Source organism: Furipterus horrens, unplaced genomic scaffold, assembly GCF_987537825.1.
Source record: "Furipterus horrens unplaced genomic scaffold, mFurHor1.1.pri manual_scaffold_1, whole genome shotgun sequence".
NCBI classification, from domain to species: domain Eukaryota; kingdom Metazoa; phylum Chordata; class Mammalia; order Chiroptera; family Furipteridae; genus Furipterus; species Furipterus horrens.
In genome coordinates this window covers 10994524-11012744 of record NW_028327171.1, presented here as the reverse complement: position 1 = coordinate 11012744, position 18221 = coordinate 10994524, and the positions used below count along the sequence as shown (strand labels likewise).

Here is an 18221-nt window from a genome sequence, read left to right as displayed (position 1 = left end):
CTCAGGCTGTCCCTTTCTCGCGTCGCTTTCTGACCCTGCCGTGCGCGCGGCCCTAAAGGAGTGGGACGGCGGGGCGCAGGGCCCAGGGCGAGGCCTATGCGGGGACCCACGGCGCTGTCTGCGAGTTGGGGTCGTGCTGCCATCGCTCCCAGCCTGTCCCCGGTCTTGGGTGGCCTCTCCGCTGGAGCACTCAGGACCTCTTAAGCTAGTTCGTTTGGGCAGTAGCCCCGGTATAGAAACACATTTTATTTCTGTGTCTGGTAAGAGTGTTTAGTGCTGCGGTTACTCGGAGAAAAATTAGGTGGGGGCAGGAAACACCAAAACACTGATGTTTTCACTGTGTTACAGTGAAATCATCTAGCTGTGGAGATTGGGAGAAGTTAGAAATTCTTTTAACTTACAAAGTATAATGGCATTCATTTTTAAAAATGTGAACATTTGAGGTTGGTAGTGAGTTTTATCAACTTAGTAAAATGATTTGACCTGTACAAAGTTATTTATTCGTGCCACTCTCCACCCTATATTCCGAAAAAAAAAAAAAAAAAAAAAAGAGCCCACTGGCTCTCAGAAAATAAGAATACTTGGCCCTTTACTTTGACCCCCTTTAGATAATTTGTGTCACATGTGACTAAAAATTCTTTTCGTAGTCTTCCAGCAGCACGTAGCTCTGATGATCTGAATTTTTGTCTTTCAGTTTATGTGAAGATGAAAGGGATCTCCTTAGTTTGACAGACTGTTTAAGGAAGAGGACTGCTTTGTACACGGAGTATTTATTACCTTTCAATAACTGGGTCAGAAGATGAACCCTACTAACCCTTTCAGTGGACAGCAGCCTAGTGTTTTTTCGTCATCTTCCAGTAGTTCCATAGGAGCATTTCAGACCAAACCACCATTTCGATTTGGTCAGCCTTCTCTTTTTGGACAAAATAATAAATTATCTGGGAAAAGCTCAGGATTTTCACAAGTACCTAGCTTTCCAACATCTTCTGGAGTAGGTAATTCTTCAGCGCAAACATTAGGATTTTCTCAAACCTCAAATGTTGGACTCTTCTCTGGACTTGAACACACTCCGGCCTTTGTAGCTACCTCTGGGCCTTCAAGTTCATGTGTGCCTGGAAACCCAGGATTTATCTTTAAATCACCCAACCTTGGGGCTTTTCCAAGTACTTCTACTTTTGGACCAGAAACTGGAGAAGTAGCAAGCTCTGGTTTTGGGAAAACAGAATTCAGCTTTAAACCTCTGGAAAATTCGGTGTTCAGACCAATACTGGGAGCTGACTCTGAGCCAGAGAAAGCTCAAAGCCAGATTACTTCTGGATTTTTCAAATTTTCCCAACCAGTTAGTAGTGGATCTGGAGGACTGGCCCCATTTTCTTTTAATCAGGTGACAAGTTCAGCTACTAAGTCAAATTTTACCTTTTCGAAACCAGTTGATAGTAGTAATTCATCATCACCTTTTACCTCTGCTTTATCAAACCAAAATGAGGAAGAAAAGAGAGGCACTAAACCACTATTTGGAAGTCTTAATAGTAGCTTCACTAGCTTCCCCACATCTTCAGGATCTTTGGGGGAACCCTTCTCAGTTAGCAAAACAGGTGGCAGACAAGGATGTGAAGCTGTTTCCCAGGTGGAGCCTCTTCCCAGCCTCATGAAAGGACTGAAAAGGAAGGACGATCAGGACCACTCCCCAAGGAGACATGGCCACGATGCAGTGGAGGACTCGGACCCTCTGTCCAGGGGTGATCATCCTCCCGATAAGCGGCCTGTCCGCCTCAATCGGCCCAGGGGAGGCACTCTGTTTGGTCGGACAATACAGGATGTCTTCAGAAGCAATAAAGAAATCAATCTAAGTCGTCTGGTCAACAAGGAATCTAGAAAGGAAATGGGCTGTGCTGAGTCTGGGGAAAATAACCACATGGCCATCCCAGGAGGGAGTCAGTCTGTTCTGGCACCTTCTCGGCTTCCAGGTGTGAGTAAAGAGGAAGAAACTGAAAGTAGAGATAAAAAGGAAGGTGAGCTCTATTCATGTACAACATACAGTAAATCCTACTGGTAAGTTCTTGATAAATTTCCCTGGGTGTTAGCTTGATTTTTATGGCAAGTCCCCTGTAAATATTAGGGATATTAGCATATCATAGGATCTTGGAGCAGGTCTCACATCCATGGAAATTTCTTTGCCCTTACGTAGTTGGTGCCTTCTATTTGAAAACATTACATCTCCTACAGTTCTTTGCCCATTCTCTGATCCCCTAGATTTCCTAAGAGGAGCTCCTGGGCGTCAGAGTAAAAGAAAAAGAAGTGAGAGCACAGACAGCCTTGGAGGCCTCTCTCCAGCTGAAGTCACAGCGATCCAGTGCAAGAACGTTCCTGACTATCTCAACAACAGGACTGTTCTGGAGAACCATTTTGGCAAAATCGCTAAAGTACAGCGCATCTACACCAGGCGCAACAAAAAGCTTGCAGTGGTGTATTTCTTTGATCATGTGAGTACTCCTGACTGAATTTATGTGAGTGAGAAAAACAGGTTTTAAAGTGAAAAAGTTGGAGTGAATGTTCTCTTCGAAACCTGTTTTTTTAATCTATCAGTTATTTGCTTGTTAGAACGTAGGAGAGTACTAGCTATATTTTGTTCTTACCTTGGAGGGGCTAGAATAACACTTTATTTCATAACTGGAGTCAGTAGTGAAAGATTGCAGCCCCTACTGAATGCAATGGTGAGTCCCATGAAATCAGATTCCTCTGGATTGCATAGAAGTGGCTCTGTAACTACACAGCACTTTTCCAAACTTGAGTTCTGTTTTGTTTTGTTTTGTTTTATGTGGTCATAGTACATGATTGCTGTAAACATTCAAACAATACAGAAAAAGTGCAATCCCCTTATAATTCCATTCTCTAGAGATAGCTACTTATGTTTGGTTTATACCCTAACTTTATTTTTTTTTAATTATATTTCATTAATTATGCTATTACAGTTGTCCCAATTTTTCCTCCTTTACCCCCCTCCACCAATCACCCCTCTTTCCCTCAGGCAATCCCCACACCATTGTTATGTCCATGGGTCATGTGTATAAGTTCTTTGGCTGCTCTATTTCCTGTACTGTACTTTATATCCCATGGCTATTTGGTAACTACCTATATTGACTACTTAATCCCCTCCCCTCTTCACCCGTTCCCCCACATCCTACCATCTGGCATCCATCAAAATGCTCTGTGTAATCATGGTTCTGTCTCTGTCCTTGTTTGCTTAGTTTGCTTTTTAGATTCAATTGTTGATAGACATGTATTCATTGCCATCTTATTGTTCAGTTTTGATCTTCTTTAACATTTCATATAATAACAGTTTGTTGATGATGAATCCCTTTAGTTTTTTCTTGTCTGGGAAGTTCTTTATCTGCCTTTCTGTTCTAAATGATAGCTTTGCTGGGTAGAGCCATCTTGGCTGTTGGTCCCACTTTTCATAACTTCGGATATTTCTTGCCAATCCTTTCTAGCCTGCCAAGTTTCTTTTGAGAAATCAGCTGACAGTCTTGTGTGAACTCCCCTTAGGTAACTAACATCTCTTGCTGCTTTTAAGATTCTCTCCGTATCTTTTAACTTTTGGAATTTTAATTATGATGTGTCTTGGTGTGGTCCTCTTTGCATCCATCTTGTTTGGGACTCTCCTTCCTGGACTTGCATGTGTATTTCCTTCACCAAATTAGGGAAGTATTCTTTCATTACTTTTTTCAAATAGATTTCCAATATCTCGCTCTTTCTCTTCTCCTCTGGCACCCCTATGATGTGAATGTTGGAACCCTTGAAGTTGTCCCAGAGGCTGCTTGTAGTACTCTCGTTTTTTTGGGATTTGTTTTTCTTCTCATTGTTCTGATTGGTTTTTGGTTGCTTCCTCATGTTCCAAATCATTGATTCGATTCTTGGCTTCCTTCACCTACTGTTGTTTCCCTGTAAATTCTTTTTTATTTCAATTAGCATATCCTTTGTTTCTGACTGGACCTTTTTTATGCTGTTGAGGTCCTTACTAAGTTCCTTGAGCATCCTTAAACCAGTGTATTGAACTCTGCATCTGTAGGATTGCTTATCTCCATTTTGTTTAGTTCTTTTTCTGGAGTTTTGATCTGTTCTTTCAGTTGGGCCCTGTTTCTTTGTCTCCTCATTTTGGCAGCCTCCCTGTGTTTGTTTCTCTTTATTGGGTAGAGCTGCTATGACTCCCTGTCTTGGTAGTGGGGCCTGATGTAATAGGTGTCCTGTAGAGTCCAGTGTCACAGCCTCCCCTATCACCCAAGCTGGCTACTCGAGGTGTGCCCTTTGTGTGTGCTGAGTACACCCTCTTGTAGATGACCTTGATTTCTGTTGGCAGGTCAATGGGAGGGGCTTGCCCAGGCCAGTCAGCAGCAAGGACTGGCTGTGACCACTGACCACCCTCTGCCCTCCGTGGCGAGTCAGCTGTGCAGGGGCAGAGCAATGGTGCTCCGACGTGGTCTGTAGCTGTCTAATGAGTGTGCTGGCCCAGGGGTTCCCTGGGTGGTGCAAGCCAGGATCAACCACCACCTGTGTTTTGCCCAGGGCCACCCTACTTGACTATAGAGAGTGATCTGCTGGACCTAGTACTTGTGTTGGGCTTGGAGATTCCCAGGCAAAGTGAAGCTGTGAAACTAGGCTGGGGCCACTTAGCAAGAGGTGTGTGTGGGGGGTTACTGGGGGCTTAGTGAGGCCAAATTTTGCTTTTTTGAAAGGATTTAGGAAGTTATGAGCCAAGACCAGCCATTCGTATGGTAAAGCTACTGTTAACAGCTTCAAGCTGGGTGGGACAGAGACTCAAGGGATCTCCAGCGTAGGCCAAACAGTGTTATCCAGGTTGATGGAGTCTTAAGATATGGCACCCACCTGCCATAGCATTAGAATGGCATTGTTAAATGCTACATGGCATTCTATCCTGTTGACTTACTTGACCAGTGTTGTACTTGTGGGCATTTTTGTGCATATATTTCTGATTAGTTTATATCCTTTGTTTAAATTTCTGAGAGTGGAAGTTCTGTGCCAAAATATATACACAATTTTAGGGCTTTTGTTATTCCTTCCTATTGATTTTTTCCCCCAATTCGGTGCCATTAATTACATTCAGTGTAGTGCAACCATCACCACTGTCCAGAACTTTTGCATCATCCCAAACAGAAACTCGATAACCATTAAGCGATAACTCCTCTTACTCCCCCCGCCCCCCCAGGCCCTGGTGACCTCTAATCTATTTTCTGTCTCTATGAGTTTGCCTATTCTAGATACTGCAAATAAATAGAATCATACAGTTTTGTTCTGGCTTTTCTCAGTTAGCATAGCATTTTTAAGGTTTATTCATGTTGCTGTACTTCATTCCTTTTCATGGTTGAATAATATCCCATTGTATGAATAAATCACATTTCGTTTATTTATCAGTTGATGGACACAGATTGATTGTTTTCACCTTTTGACTTTTGAATAATGCTGCCCTCAGTGTGATGTGCAAATCTCTCTTGCAGTTCTGTTGGCTATATACTCAGGGTGGAATTGCTGGGCCATATGGTAATTATTTCTCATTTTTTAAAGTTATTTTTTGGCTATTGCAATGTGCTTTTTCAAGCTGAACCCTAATAAATACATTGTCATTTTAAGCAATTCATTGCTACAAACAAAGCTGAGGTCTTTGATCACCCCCATCTTTTCTGTTACCCAGGAATAAGTACAGTTACTGGTGTGGTGCATATTTTTCTATACATTTTCATGGGTCTATCTATAGGTATACTACCAAGTCCTTGGTTTTGTGTGTGTGTTGTGATAAATTTTATCCTGTGTGTATCATTCTGCAGCTTTCTTTTGTGTGTGTGACTCGGCTGTACTTTTCCATTGTATCTGTTACCAGATGGTGAGAATTTTACCAAATGCCAAGGAGGCCAAGGTTATGGGTTCTATTACAGGAAAGTCATTAATTTCAAAAAGAAGAGTAAATACCAGATGTGAGGACTGCAGAGTGTCAGCCTGCTGGACCACGGCTGGAGCTGACAGTGTGGTCAGACTTCCAGCAGGTGGAGGTGTTGCTCTGTTGCATGAACTTTTGCTGATGCATTTAGTGTTGAATCTCATTTCCTGTGCCCTCCTGATGCCTTATACTTTTTGTTGTGGCCTGTTTTCCAGGCTTCTGCAGCCCTGGCCAGGAAGAAGGGGAAAAGTTTGCACGAAGACGTGGCTATCTTTTGGCACAAGAAGAAAACAAGTGAGTTTTCAGCTATTCTTTGCATGGTCTCTAATGCTTGGTGTGCAGGGCTCTTTAATCTTTGAGAGGGAGCCCTTCCCCAAGACCAGTAGGGGGCTGGCTCCGAGTGGATCCTTGTGTCTCATAGTGTTTCCTTGGGCTCCTTTGTAATCTCCTGTAACAATTAGGAGAACTTTACTTACGCAAAAAAAAAAAAAAAAAAAATCCATTGTCAGATGACATGTGAGATCATAAACTCTGTTTGGACTCTTACATCCTCAGGTTCCAACAAGAAACTGTTTTCCCTCAAGGAGAAGAAAGCAGGTGAGGGTGAAGCTGGCCAGGGCACAGAGGACACACCCTTTCAGCACTCCCCTCTTGGCAAGCCCCTGGGGAGGGCTGCAGCTGGCAGCCTCGTGAATAAAAGGTGCGGGTGGCCCTTCCTATGACTGTATTTGACATGGCGTGTGGGTTCTTTGCCTTCTACTGGCAGAAAAAAGGAGGGACTTCACGGCAGTCATGCTGAAGCATGACAGGATGTGGGGTGATACACTGACACCTGAGTAGGGGCTAAGGGATGACTGGGAGGGGGAGGAAGAGAGGAGGATGTGGTGGGGACGAATGTAGGACAGTTGACATTGAGAGCCAGTTGCCAGGGCCCTGAAGAGGCCCTGGGGCTCCTCAGTCATCTGACTGGGTCCCACATATACAGTTGCTGTCATCAGTTCTAACTGACATCTAAATGTGTAAGCGGCCCCTTTTACCTGAAAACCCCTAACTGGCCATAATATCCATGTATTCCTAACGCCCACGCTAGCAGTTTCCAGCATGGCTTTTTGTAGGTGCAGCTTGTCACGGTGAGGCTGTGTTATAACTGGGTAGCCACGGTGTGTGCTGGAGGGGGCGGGGCGCTGTCTGTATGGGAGTATCCATTCTGAAACACTCCTCCTCCTCCCTTTTTCTCCTTCCCACTTTTCTTCGAGTTCCCACCTTCTCTTTCACAGCAGGCCTGCTTCCACAGGGCTTCTGTTTAATCCTTCACCCATTTTGGCCAAAGTATTGTTTTCCTCACTTTCTGTTTTTCTATTAATGATTTAGTTGCTGATTAGCTTTTGCTTTTTCCTTTCTCAATCCTTATATCTTCTTTGACTTTCAAGTTCACAGAATTCAGGGAGCCAGCTGGAAAATGGGGAAGCTGAGAGAGAATGCCCAGCTTTTTCTAGTATTGTACATCCTTCTACTGAAATGGGGTCATATATGAAAACATATAGGCATGATACTTCCTCATGGTGGCAGAGTGGTTTTTTTTTCAGGCTGAATTTTATTTCTTTGAGCTAAAAATATAAATATTCATTGTAGCTGTTTAAATGGACTCATCTTATTTTAAAAGAAGTATAAACTATTTCAAAATTTAAAAATCATGGTGAATAATATATGTAACAGAGAGACTCTGGGTCCCTCGGAGTGGATGAAGAAACTACTCAGAAACTCTCCATCTGAGAAAGGAAGGGAGTGGGTATTCTCTAGTGGAAAATCGCCCCATTTCTTTATTAGCCAGGGTTTTTATCCACTTGCCACACGGGGAAGTACTTAAGGAAAATGTGCAGCCCTTCCCCAAATGGCAGGGAGTGAAAGGGAAATGCAGATCAATACAGGGTTGAAACATCCAGGTATGTTACACAAGGTCAAAAACATTTCCTCTTACTTAATTGTTCTGTTCTTCACATTTTACTGACAAGGATTTGAGGCTTGACAGAGAAAGACAGAGCAGGTTCTCTCTTCCTTAAAAGCCATTTTGTATTTCTATTCTATCTTTAAAATCCCCCGGGGGGTGGGATTCAGAGCAGGCCTGGGAGACAACCTGCCGGCTCAGGGCCCAGCAGGGGCGGCTCCGCACAGCGGTCAGAGTCTTTTAGACCAAGCCCGTCTGCTTCCCACGTCTCCCCACGCCTGTCTGTCCCCCACATGTAACACCTTTGTGCTCATCACTGGCACTGTCAGGGCTCAGCTCATATAGTGCTCGTAGTTTATCAGCTTCCGAGGAGCAGAATGTCTTGGAAGATAAGGGCAGTGTTTGGAGGTGGGAATGGCACAGGAGCCGGTTGGGCAGGGGGCCCTAAAGTGTTGCTTTCTTTCAGCTCTCCGGTGAAGAAGCCATGTCTGCTGAAGGCCCACGCATTTGAGGGAGACTCGTTTGACTCGGGCTCTGAGGGCTCTGAGGGCTCTGGGTTGTGTGTGTCCTCCCTCAGCGCGCTAATAGGCACTGTGGCCGAGACCTCGGAGGACAAGTACCGCCTGCTGGACCAGAGGGACAGAGTCATGCGGCAAGGTAGGGCGGCTGCCCCTGCGGGGGGCCAGAGAGCCCTGTCAAGTAGTGACAAGGTCTTCTCGGGAGCCGCGAGGGAGGGGCCCACCGCGAGCTTGGGCTCTGCTGCTGCTGAGTCTCAGGGCCTCTGACGAGCCTCAGGCCATCTTTGTTGTTCGCTCGTCTCCAGAGGCAGTGAGTATAGATATGTTTTTGGTTTTAGTTTTGGAGGAAAGTCTACAAATCATTGATTCGTGCTTAACTTAAAGGGCAGTTTTAGACCTTTAGAAAGCACATGGAAAAAAAGCAAAAATTTTGTTTGACAGAAATCACAAGTAAAACTAAGAAATGTCAACCAGGGGAAGAGTGTAACTTAGAGAAAGTCCTGTGCACATCAGTATGAAAAAGACCAAAGAAGGTGGAAACATGAGGAGGGGAAAAAGGAAGTATCCTGAGTTGGCTCTTAAATATGTGGGAAGATGCTCACCCCATCACACAGTGAGAGATTCAGATGACACCGCATGGACATGCTGCATCCTAGGGCAGGCTGGGAACTCAACTCTCCTGCGGAGGAGGGTGGGTGGGTGGGATCTCGGAGACATAGGAAAACTCATGTCTTTGACTCAGAATTCCATGTCCAGGGAGTCTGTCCCACAAATGCTGTGTGTGCACGTGTGTGTGTCTGTGTGAGTCATACATAAGGTTGTTAGTGACGGCAGAGATTGGACACTGGTTGTCCACGCAGTGAAATTGTAAGCAGTTTAATAGAAGACTGTGGCTTCTTTGTGGAAATTCACCAAGATCTATAGTGAAGTGAGGAAAGCATGTTGCAGGAGGTCTGTAGTAGGCTACCACTTGTGGACAAAGAAGGGAGACAGTGTGTGTGTGTTCATATGTAAGCGTACTTGCTTTATGTGAACATAAAAAGTCACGGGAGATGTGAAAGGATCTGCTCACACTGATTGTCAAGAGAGGGAGTGAGGTGTGAAGATGTGTTCTATCTTGGATGTTGTTATGTCTTTGGATTCTTGAACCGTGTGAATGTATTACCTATTCCAAAAGTAAGTACTCTATTAACATTAAAACTTTGTGCTGTGAAAAAAATAAAAGGAAAAGTCATATGTGCTCTTTGCAAAGTCTTTTTAAATTAAATTTTAGCTGCAGGATTTTCCTCGTTTTGCAATCAGTGGAATAATTCCAGTGCCTCCTCCGTACTGTTATAAAGCTGCCAACATAAATTATATCACTGACATGATGGTTTTGTATTCCAAATAAATTATTCCTAGGTACTGGAATTTTCCAAATAAAAACAGATGTATATATTTTGAGTTGTGAAGTTCTTCTTTCCATTTTATTTAAAAGGTACTCTTGTAACTATTTTAATTCTATGGATAATAATAGTGATCTGTTAATGTCAGGACCAGGTAACTTCCATTATGTGATTCCTGTTACATTAAAAATAGGAAAAACTGTAAGTTTTAGAATAATGATATAATATATTTTCAATATTTACATTTAACAAATTGTTTTTTGAACACACATACTTCAGCATGAGTGTTTATTATTGAGATCATTATAGGCGCCCCAAACACCCTGTGCACCCCCTGCCTGTGGTGTGCAGTGAAGAGACTCGTCTGGAGAGGCAAGAAGGCCTTCGAGGTCTTTATAGGCCTTGATGCCCTGCCCCTGCCGTGATAGGTCATGCTCTTCTTTCCCTGAGGCGCAGTATTTTTAAAATATTTTTATTTTGTGATATGTTTGATGTTTGTTTTTATTTTTCCTTGTATCATTATGAAAATGCATTTCTCTGAATTCTTAGTAACTGTGTGGTGTGCTCTTACTATTTACTTGATGTCATTTAGGTCGGGTGAAAAGAACCGACCTGGACAAAGCACAGGCTTTTGTTGGGACGTGCCCTGACATGTGTCCTGAGAAAGAGCGGTACATGCGGGAGACGCGGAGCCAGCTGAGTGTGTTTGAAGTGATCCCGGGGACTGACCAGGTGAAGTCCCATGTTTCCCAGAGTGCCCTGCACACCACTGTCTGTAATTAGTTGTTGGGCTGGGGGTGGGATATGCAGGGAGGGGAGACTTATTCTTTTGTAATTTCTGTACATTGTTATACTTGATCTGGGACTTTGCTTTTTAAGAATGGTGGGATATGCCATTAACAATCATGTTACATGTTTGTATTGTGAGTTGTATACTAAGCAATCTTGTATAAAGTGCCAGGATCACACGGGACCTGAAGGTATAGAGGTAGATGCAGATTTATTTCATAGATTGAAAAACTGTTTTGCATTTCTTTTTTCTTTTCTCAGTTTTATTTCTATCCTTTCTTGTGTTTATGTTTTGCACATTTTGAGATTATGTTCTAGGTATAATTTTGTATGAATTTTCACTTAAAATTGTATTATGAACATTTCCTTGTATGATGAACTCTTTATAAGCATTTTTAAATAACAGCATATTATTTATGTGGTTCTGTCAAAACTCACCATTTTATAGTCATAGATAGGCTATTTCTAATTTTTACATATAACTGTATTCTGTAGTATTGATCTTGTAGGAGTGTGTGTGTGATTTCCCCCCTTATTTTAAGGCACAGGTACTGGGAGGCTGGCCTGGCACCTGCCACCCAGCTGCTTGTCCCCACTCTGTGTCTCAGGTGGACCACGCGGCAGCCGTCAAGGAGTACAGCCGCTCCTCCGCTGATCAGGAGGAACCCCTGTCGCATGAGTTGCGGCCCTCGGCAGTCCTGAGCAGAACTATGGACTACCTGGTGACCCAGATTATGGACCAGAAGGATGGCAACCTACGGGACTGGTATGACTTCCTGTGGAACCGCACACGGGGCATACGGAAGGTATCAGCCTCTTCTTACTAGGAAACTAGAAAAATGTATGTGAATTACAAAGTGAAAGTGAGCGTTTTTGTCATTTTACTTAGTTATATTTTATCTATAACAATGTACTATTATTTAAAATTATTACAAAGTTCTATAAAAATATTCTTTATGGGCTTTGTTTCAAATTGAAGTATGAGAAATTCAGGTAATAAGCACAATTTTTCTAGTTGATTCTCTGCATGGGAATATGTGCATTGCATCTGTGTATATGAGGCACATGTGCATATAAGGTGTATGTGTGTATACCAGGCCACTTGCACATGTGTGAGGTACAAGTGTGTGCCGTATGTCTGTGCATGTGTAATATTCCTCTCTTGCTTGTGGCCAGGACATCACGCAGCAGCACCTATGTGACCCCGTGACAGTGTCCCTGATTGAGAAGTGTGCCCGGCTTCATATCCACTGTGCTCACTTCATGTGTGAGGAGCCTATGTCCTCCTTCGATGCCAAGATCAACAATGAGAACATGACCAAGTGCCTTCAGAGTCTGAAGGAAATGTACCAGGACCTGAGGAACAAGGGCGTGTTCTGTGCCAGCGAAGCTGAGTTTCAGGGCTACAACGTGCTGCTCAATCTCAACAAGGGCGACATCCTAAGGTGAATTTTAAAATTCCGAAGCTAGCCTAAGCTGTCCAGAAAGCAAGGTGTAAACAGGAAGAAGAGCTGCTTGGATTAGCAGTAGCTGATAGTGCTGAGTTGTCTCTGGTCCTTAATGCCAGGATGAAACCTGGGCTGGCTGTGCAGGCCGTTGAGCTGAGGCACTGGGAGCCGGATGGGGATGTATGCTGATACCAGCACATCTTTTTTTTTTTTTTTTTTTTTTTGGTTTTTCAATTACAGTTGTCCCCTTTTCCCCCAATTTCTCTCCCCCACCCAACCCACCCCCTCTCCCGCAATCATATCCCTCCCCGTTGTCCATGTCCATGAGTCTTTTATACAGGCTCTTTAATTAAACCCTTCCCTTACTTATCCCCCTTCTCTCCCTCTCCCCTCCCCCCTATTGACTGCTATTCTGCTCTTTGTTCTATTTAGTTCCTTTGTTTGTGTTGTTCTTTAGTTTCCTGTATTAGGTGATATCATATGGTATTTTTCTTTCTTTGCCTGGCTTATTTCACTAAGCATAATTCTCTCTAGTTCCATCCATGTTGTTGCAAATGGTAGGAGTTCCTTCTTTCTCTCTGCTACATAGTATTCCATTGTGTAAATGTACCACAGTTTTTTGATCCACTCATCTACAGATGGGCACTTAGGTTGTTTCCAGCACTTAGCTATTGTAAACAGTGCTGCAATGAACATAGGAGTGCATAAGTTCTTTTGAATTGGTGTTTCAAGATTCTTCGGGTATAATCCTAGTAGTGGAGTCGCTGGTTCAAAAGGCAGTTCCATTTTTAATCTTTTGAGGTAATTCCATACTGTTCTCCATAGTGGCTGCACCAGTCTGCATTCCCACCAACAGTGCAGTAGGGTTCCCGTTTCTCCACATCCTCGCCAGCACTTGTTGTCTGTTGATTTGTTGATGATGACCATTCTGACTGGTGTAAAATGGTATCTCATTGTGGTTTTTATTTGCATCTCCCTGATGGCTAATGATGTTGAGCATTTTTTCATGTGTCTATGGACCTTCTGTATGTCCTCTTCGGAGAAGTGTTTGTTCAGGTCCCTTGCCCATTTTTTAATTGGGTTGTTTGTTTTCTTGATGTTGAGTCGTATCAGCTCTTTATATATTTTGGAAATCAGTCCCCTGTCTGTGATGTCATTGGCAAATATGTTTTCCCATATGGTTGGTTTCCTTTTCATTTTGCTGATGTTTTCTTTTGCTGAGCAGAAACTCTTCAGTTTGATGTAATCCCATTTATTTATTTTTTCCTTTATTTCTCTTGCTTTAGGAGATGTATCCGTGAAGAGATTGTTACGTGAGATATCTGATATTTTCTTGCCTATGTTTTCCTCTAGGACTTTTATGGTGTCACGGCTTACATTTAAGTCTTTGATCCATCTTGAGTTTATTCTCGTGTGTGGTGTAAGTAGGTGGTCTAGTTTCTTTTTTTTGCAGGTCCCTATCCAGTTCTCCCAGCACCATTTGTTAAAGAGGCTCTTCTCACTCCATTTTATGTTCCTTCCTCCTTTATCAAAGATTAGTTGACCATAGAGGCCTGGGTTTATTTCTGGACTCTCTATTCTGTTCCACTGATCTATATGTCTGTTCTTATGCCAGTACCAGACTGTTTTGATTACAGTGGCTTTGTAGTATTGTTTGATATCTGGTGTTGTGATTCCTCCTGCTGTGTTCTTCTGTCTCAAGATTGCTTTTGCTATTCGGGGTTGATACCAGCACATCTTAAAGTTGGCCCCGAACCCTTCCTGAGAAGGATTCCTCATCAACAAGAGAAAATGAGGAAGGGATCGGCCTCATTAGCAGAACAGGCGAGTGAGCCAGGACAGTGATGCCCAAAGTGCCTTACCAGATCTGTTAGCAATTCGCTGTGTTCAGGTGTGTTTCCTTGTACACACGTGCATATACTCGGCAAAGATTTAAGTGACAGCAGAGGAAAAATTTGTGTGAAATGAATGTTAGGGGTGTGATATTAAGAAAGAATGAATTTCAAATCCCAGTCTGATTTGTATGTATACACATGAGAAATACAGCAGAGTCCCCTGGGCTCTGTCGCTAGTAAACTGGACTTGATGACAACCGCTGTCTCCTTTAGTTCCCAAATTCCCTTATTTATGCTGAAACTTTTTTAGCTTAGTACTTTCCCCAAGAACCTTATCACGGAATATCTAGATGTGTGATTGATACTAAGTTTTAAAATTAAGTCTTGGAGGTAAACTTGTCATGGAAAGTGGCTGTGTAGTCTTTTCATATGTTAACCATGTGTCCTATTGAGTAATTTAGTCAAATCAGTTTATTTCTAAACAAAATAAAGTTTGATATTATTTCTTAAACATTGTCATCAAACACAGCTAGTAGTCAGTTGGGATTAAGATAACTCTTAGATAAGCAATTTTTTAATTGTTTGAATTTATTTACTTTACTTGTCTTCTTAAAGAAAACCTTTTTACCAGTGTGGCCCAAGTGTGGCAGCTTCGAAGTTAGTAAACAATGAGTGTAATGGTACACGTCACCATTAAGACCCTTTTTCTCACTATGGGTCAAATCTAGTTTTTTATTAGATCTGTTTTTATGGATATTTTGTCTAATTAATTAAAAATAAAATTCTAATCTTTTTTATCTCCTTCAATTAACAGAGAAGTACAACAGTTCCATCCAGCTGTTAGAAACTCCCCGGAAGTGAAATTTGCCGTTCAGGCTTTTGCTGCATTGAACAGTAATAATTTCGTGAGATTTTTCAAACTGGTCCAAGCAGCTTCTTACCTGAATGCTTGTCTTTTGCATTGTTACTTTAATCAGGTGAGTGATGTCACTGTACTTGCAGAATTAGATGAGAACAGGTTGTTGTTATTTGTGATGTTTTAAGTGTTTCTGTATTCTAACTCTCATGCATCCCTCATGGTAGCACCCCCAGAGGGGCTTACCCCGTTTTACAGGGGTTTGCAATGTTGATCACTGAAGGCAATGAAAAATACTGTTCTTAGGGTTCAGATAAGAGAAATCTCTTTATAACCATATAACTAGAGTTTAGCACTGTCTTCCCTGGAAACAAAGAAATTGAAAAGCAAAAAACTACATGCACGAAGTCTCTCATTTAGAAATTCTCAGTGGTACTAATTTAAATTTTTAGAGTGAGCCTGATGATGCTAAATCCATTTCAATAAATATCTCAAGTACCTGCTCTTTGTCAGTGCTGTGCTCTGGGGTTATAAAGGTGGGCACCTGGGGCTTTGCCTAGATGAGAGTTCCTGGTCTCAGAATCTCCAGTCGGGCCTTCAGCCCCAGCCCGAGGACACTTGGGGAGGACTGCAGAGCAACCCATGCATACCTCACGGTATACACACTGTGCTGTTCACCAGCCGCAGGGGTGGAGGATGCCACCAGCAGGGGTCCCTGCTGAGAGCCCTTGAGGTCTGCCTGCCTCCTGGTTCTTGTGACTCCAGCTCATTTTTCTTCTTTGGTCATACACCAAGTTCTCCTCTGAACAGTGACGAAACCCACGATCACATCCCAGGCAAAGCATCTTCAGCAGGAATGCTCATTGTCAGATCTGATAGTTGCCAACAGAACTGAAATTCTGGAACAAGTGACAAGATTTCTAACAATGTGCCACTTGGGGAATTCCATGTAATCGATAAATAAAACTAATAGTTAATGTTTTTTTAATGATTATTTACTGTTTTTCGAATGTTGACCATTTGTGCCCATAACATTAAGCCCATACCATCCCTTGTCCCCGGGACCGCCTCTGCCGCTTCCTCCTTGCTTGGCTCCTGCTGTAGTGGTGCCTCCCGCCTCAGGCTTTCTGCGCTTGCTGTTATCACCGCTCTCCCTTCTCACAGAGCCACACAGGGCCACCTCCTCCAGGCCTTGGCTTGGCGGCCACCTTGGCTAGACCCATCTCTTCGTGCTCCTGTCCTCCTCTTCTGGCCTTCTTTCTATTGTACTGTTGCCATTAAACGTACTGAGCATTTTATATGTTCATTTTACTTAGCGTTGGTGTCTCCCTAACACACCAGCTACGTGGGGACAGGGTTTTTGTTTTATTCACTGTTGTAGTCTCAGCATTAACAATGCCAGGCATGAAGTAAACACTTGAGAAATACTGGTTGAGTTAGTTAAAGAATTTTGGAAGATGCCACCCAGAGTCCTATCACCCAATCCGAGTTTTGTTAGCATTTTCGTGTTTTTCCTTTTCCGCCTTCTTTTAAAGCATTTGTTATCATGCTAAGAAGCAATTTTATCTCTTACTCTTACTTAATTTTATACCACGCATTTTCAATGGCATCCCATTGTCTTTGTGGTAGTTTTTAGTAGCCCCACAGCTTTTTGTTCAGTGGGTGCTGCACAGTCTACTTTCCATGCCCTGATGGGGGCAGGGGGTTTATTTTCTTATTTCTCTGACAGATAAGGTCTTCAGGCTGACCTTTTCTGTATATGAAATTGTTTCCTTTGCGTGCATTCCTGGGCATTTTCCACTGAGCAAATGGCCTTAGAGTGCCAAGCCTGGGACCCGTAGTGCCAGGTTGCTTCCCAGAGGGACTGAGCTACATCAGGAGTCCTGTCCCCCATGCCAGTCATTCTGTGGTCCTGGGGCAACTGACCCTGAGACTTAAGTGATTGGCTTCTTTCAGATCCGCAAGGATGCCCTCCGGGCCCTCAACATTGCGTACACTGTGAGCACGCAGCGATCCACCGTCTTTCCCCTGGACAGCGTGGTACGCATGCTGCTCTTCAGAGATTGCGAAGAGGCCACAGACTTCCTCAACTACCACGGGCTCACCGTTTCCGACGGGTAAGAGCTGAGGGTGAAACCGCAGGGCCTCTCCTTTTTTGTCTGAATTCAGATAAAGGGCTGGGAAGTGCTGTCGATGTGCCAGGCCCTGGAGAAGGCATGTTTCATGTGCTGCCTCCCTGGTATCCATAGCAAGGCTTAGAGTGGCTGGGAAACAGCGATTCAGTGACAGGGATGGGGCTTTTAGCATTGTTGCCAGGCACTGAGAAGTGAAGGCTGGCCTCTCACCTGTGGTGCATCTCTGTGGGTTCTTTCTGATCTGAGTAGCTGTGTTGAGCTGAACCGGTCCTCGTTCTTGGAACCAGAGGGGTTATTGAAGGCCAGGAAGTCGGTGTTTATTACCAGGAAGCTGACGGTGTCGATTGGGGAAATCGTGAATGGAGGGCCATTGCCCCCTGTCCCTCGTCATACCCCCGTGTGCAGCTTCAACTCCCAGAACAAGTATGTTGGGGAGAGCCTAGCTGCGGAGCTGCTGGTGGGCACCCAGAGACCTGGCTTGGACACAGCAGGTGAGTGAAGTGGCCGCAGCTGCGGGAGGAAGTTAGCTGCTTGTCCCTCTAGGAAGCCTTTTGGGAGCCCGAAGCATCTGTCTTGTTTTGGGGTCCAGGTATGGATGTTGGCTCAGTGCTCAGGTGTTTCACCTTGAGATTGGCCTGAAAGTCTCCCTGGAGTCATGGTGCTTGAAGTTCGAGGAGGGTGGCCAGTCCTTAAAGTCACTGTGGGTGGCCTGGAGGTTGTCCTCAGTGCCCACATTTGCCTGTTCTCTTCCAGGTGGAGGGAGAGGAGAGGAGTGTGGTACTGAGGCAGACGTGTCCCCGCCTGCCCTCCTCCCCCAGTCCCTTCCACTCCCTGCACCTGCACCAGCCTCTCTGCCTCACCACCCAGCACCAACCCCGAGTGTGGCACCCAGCCTCTTCCTCCCTGACATGCAGCCACCTGTGCAGCCAGAGCTGCTTCCTGCAAAGCCTGAGCCTGTGTACTCCGATGCGGTAAGGAGTCTTCCAAGGAGCTTGTTGTACGCAAATGTCCAGCAGCATCTGATCTCCAGTCTGACCTTTGTCTGCAGACCGAATCCACTAAGGTGGTCCCACATGTGACCTTAGAATGTTCTAGCCATTGTAGATCTCACTTGGGGACCTGGCCCATAAGGCTGAAGTCTGTGTCTCCGACGAGGAGTGTGAGGTTCTGAGAGCAGGGACGGTCTGTGGGTCTCTAGCTTGCTGCCCATGTCTCTTTTATGGCCACAGGTGAAACATTTTGGAATGAGCTGAAGGGTTTTTATGAACCTAATGCTGTTGATAAAATAAGTGCTTCCTGTGCTAAAAGCTCTGCAGACATGTGGTGTCCATGGTCATTCTATCCCAGTGCCATCCTGCAC

At 44.0% G+C, this 18221-nt stretch overlaps 1 protein-coding gene across 1 annotated transcript in view; it reads left to right on the top strand.

Annotated features, from left to right (window-relative positions):
- The first annotated feature begins 699 nt into the window (after positions 1 to 699).
- The window catches only part of LOC150020672 (germinal-center associated nuclear protein-like), a 47359-nt gene continuing 29837 nt past the window's right edge, over positions 700 to 18221 (top strand). Inside the window, exons 1-12 of the mRNA XM_090272473.1 lie at positions 700 to 2012; positions 2254 to 2483; positions 6166 to 6244; positions 6506 to 6650; positions 8362 to 8552; positions 10391 to 10530; positions 11196 to 11393; positions 11764 to 12032; positions 14685 to 14847; positions 16683 to 16843; positions 17111 to 17352; positions 17615 to 17832. Coding sequence (XP_090128599.1) covers positions 800 to 2012; positions 2254 to 2483; positions 6166 to 6244; positions 6506 to 6650; positions 8362 to 8552; positions 10391 to 10530; positions 11196 to 11393; positions 11764 to 12032; positions 14685 to 14847; positions 16683 to 16843; positions 17111 to 17352; positions 17615 to 17832 — 3249 coding nt within the window. The 5' untranslated portion in view covers positions 700 to 799. The remainder of the gene's footprint in view (positions 2013 to 2253; positions 2484 to 6165; positions 6245 to 6505; positions 6651 to 8361; positions 8553 to 10390; positions 10531 to 11195; positions 11394 to 11763; positions 12033 to 14684; positions 14848 to 16682; positions 16844 to 17110; positions 17353 to 17614; positions 17833 to 18221) is intronic.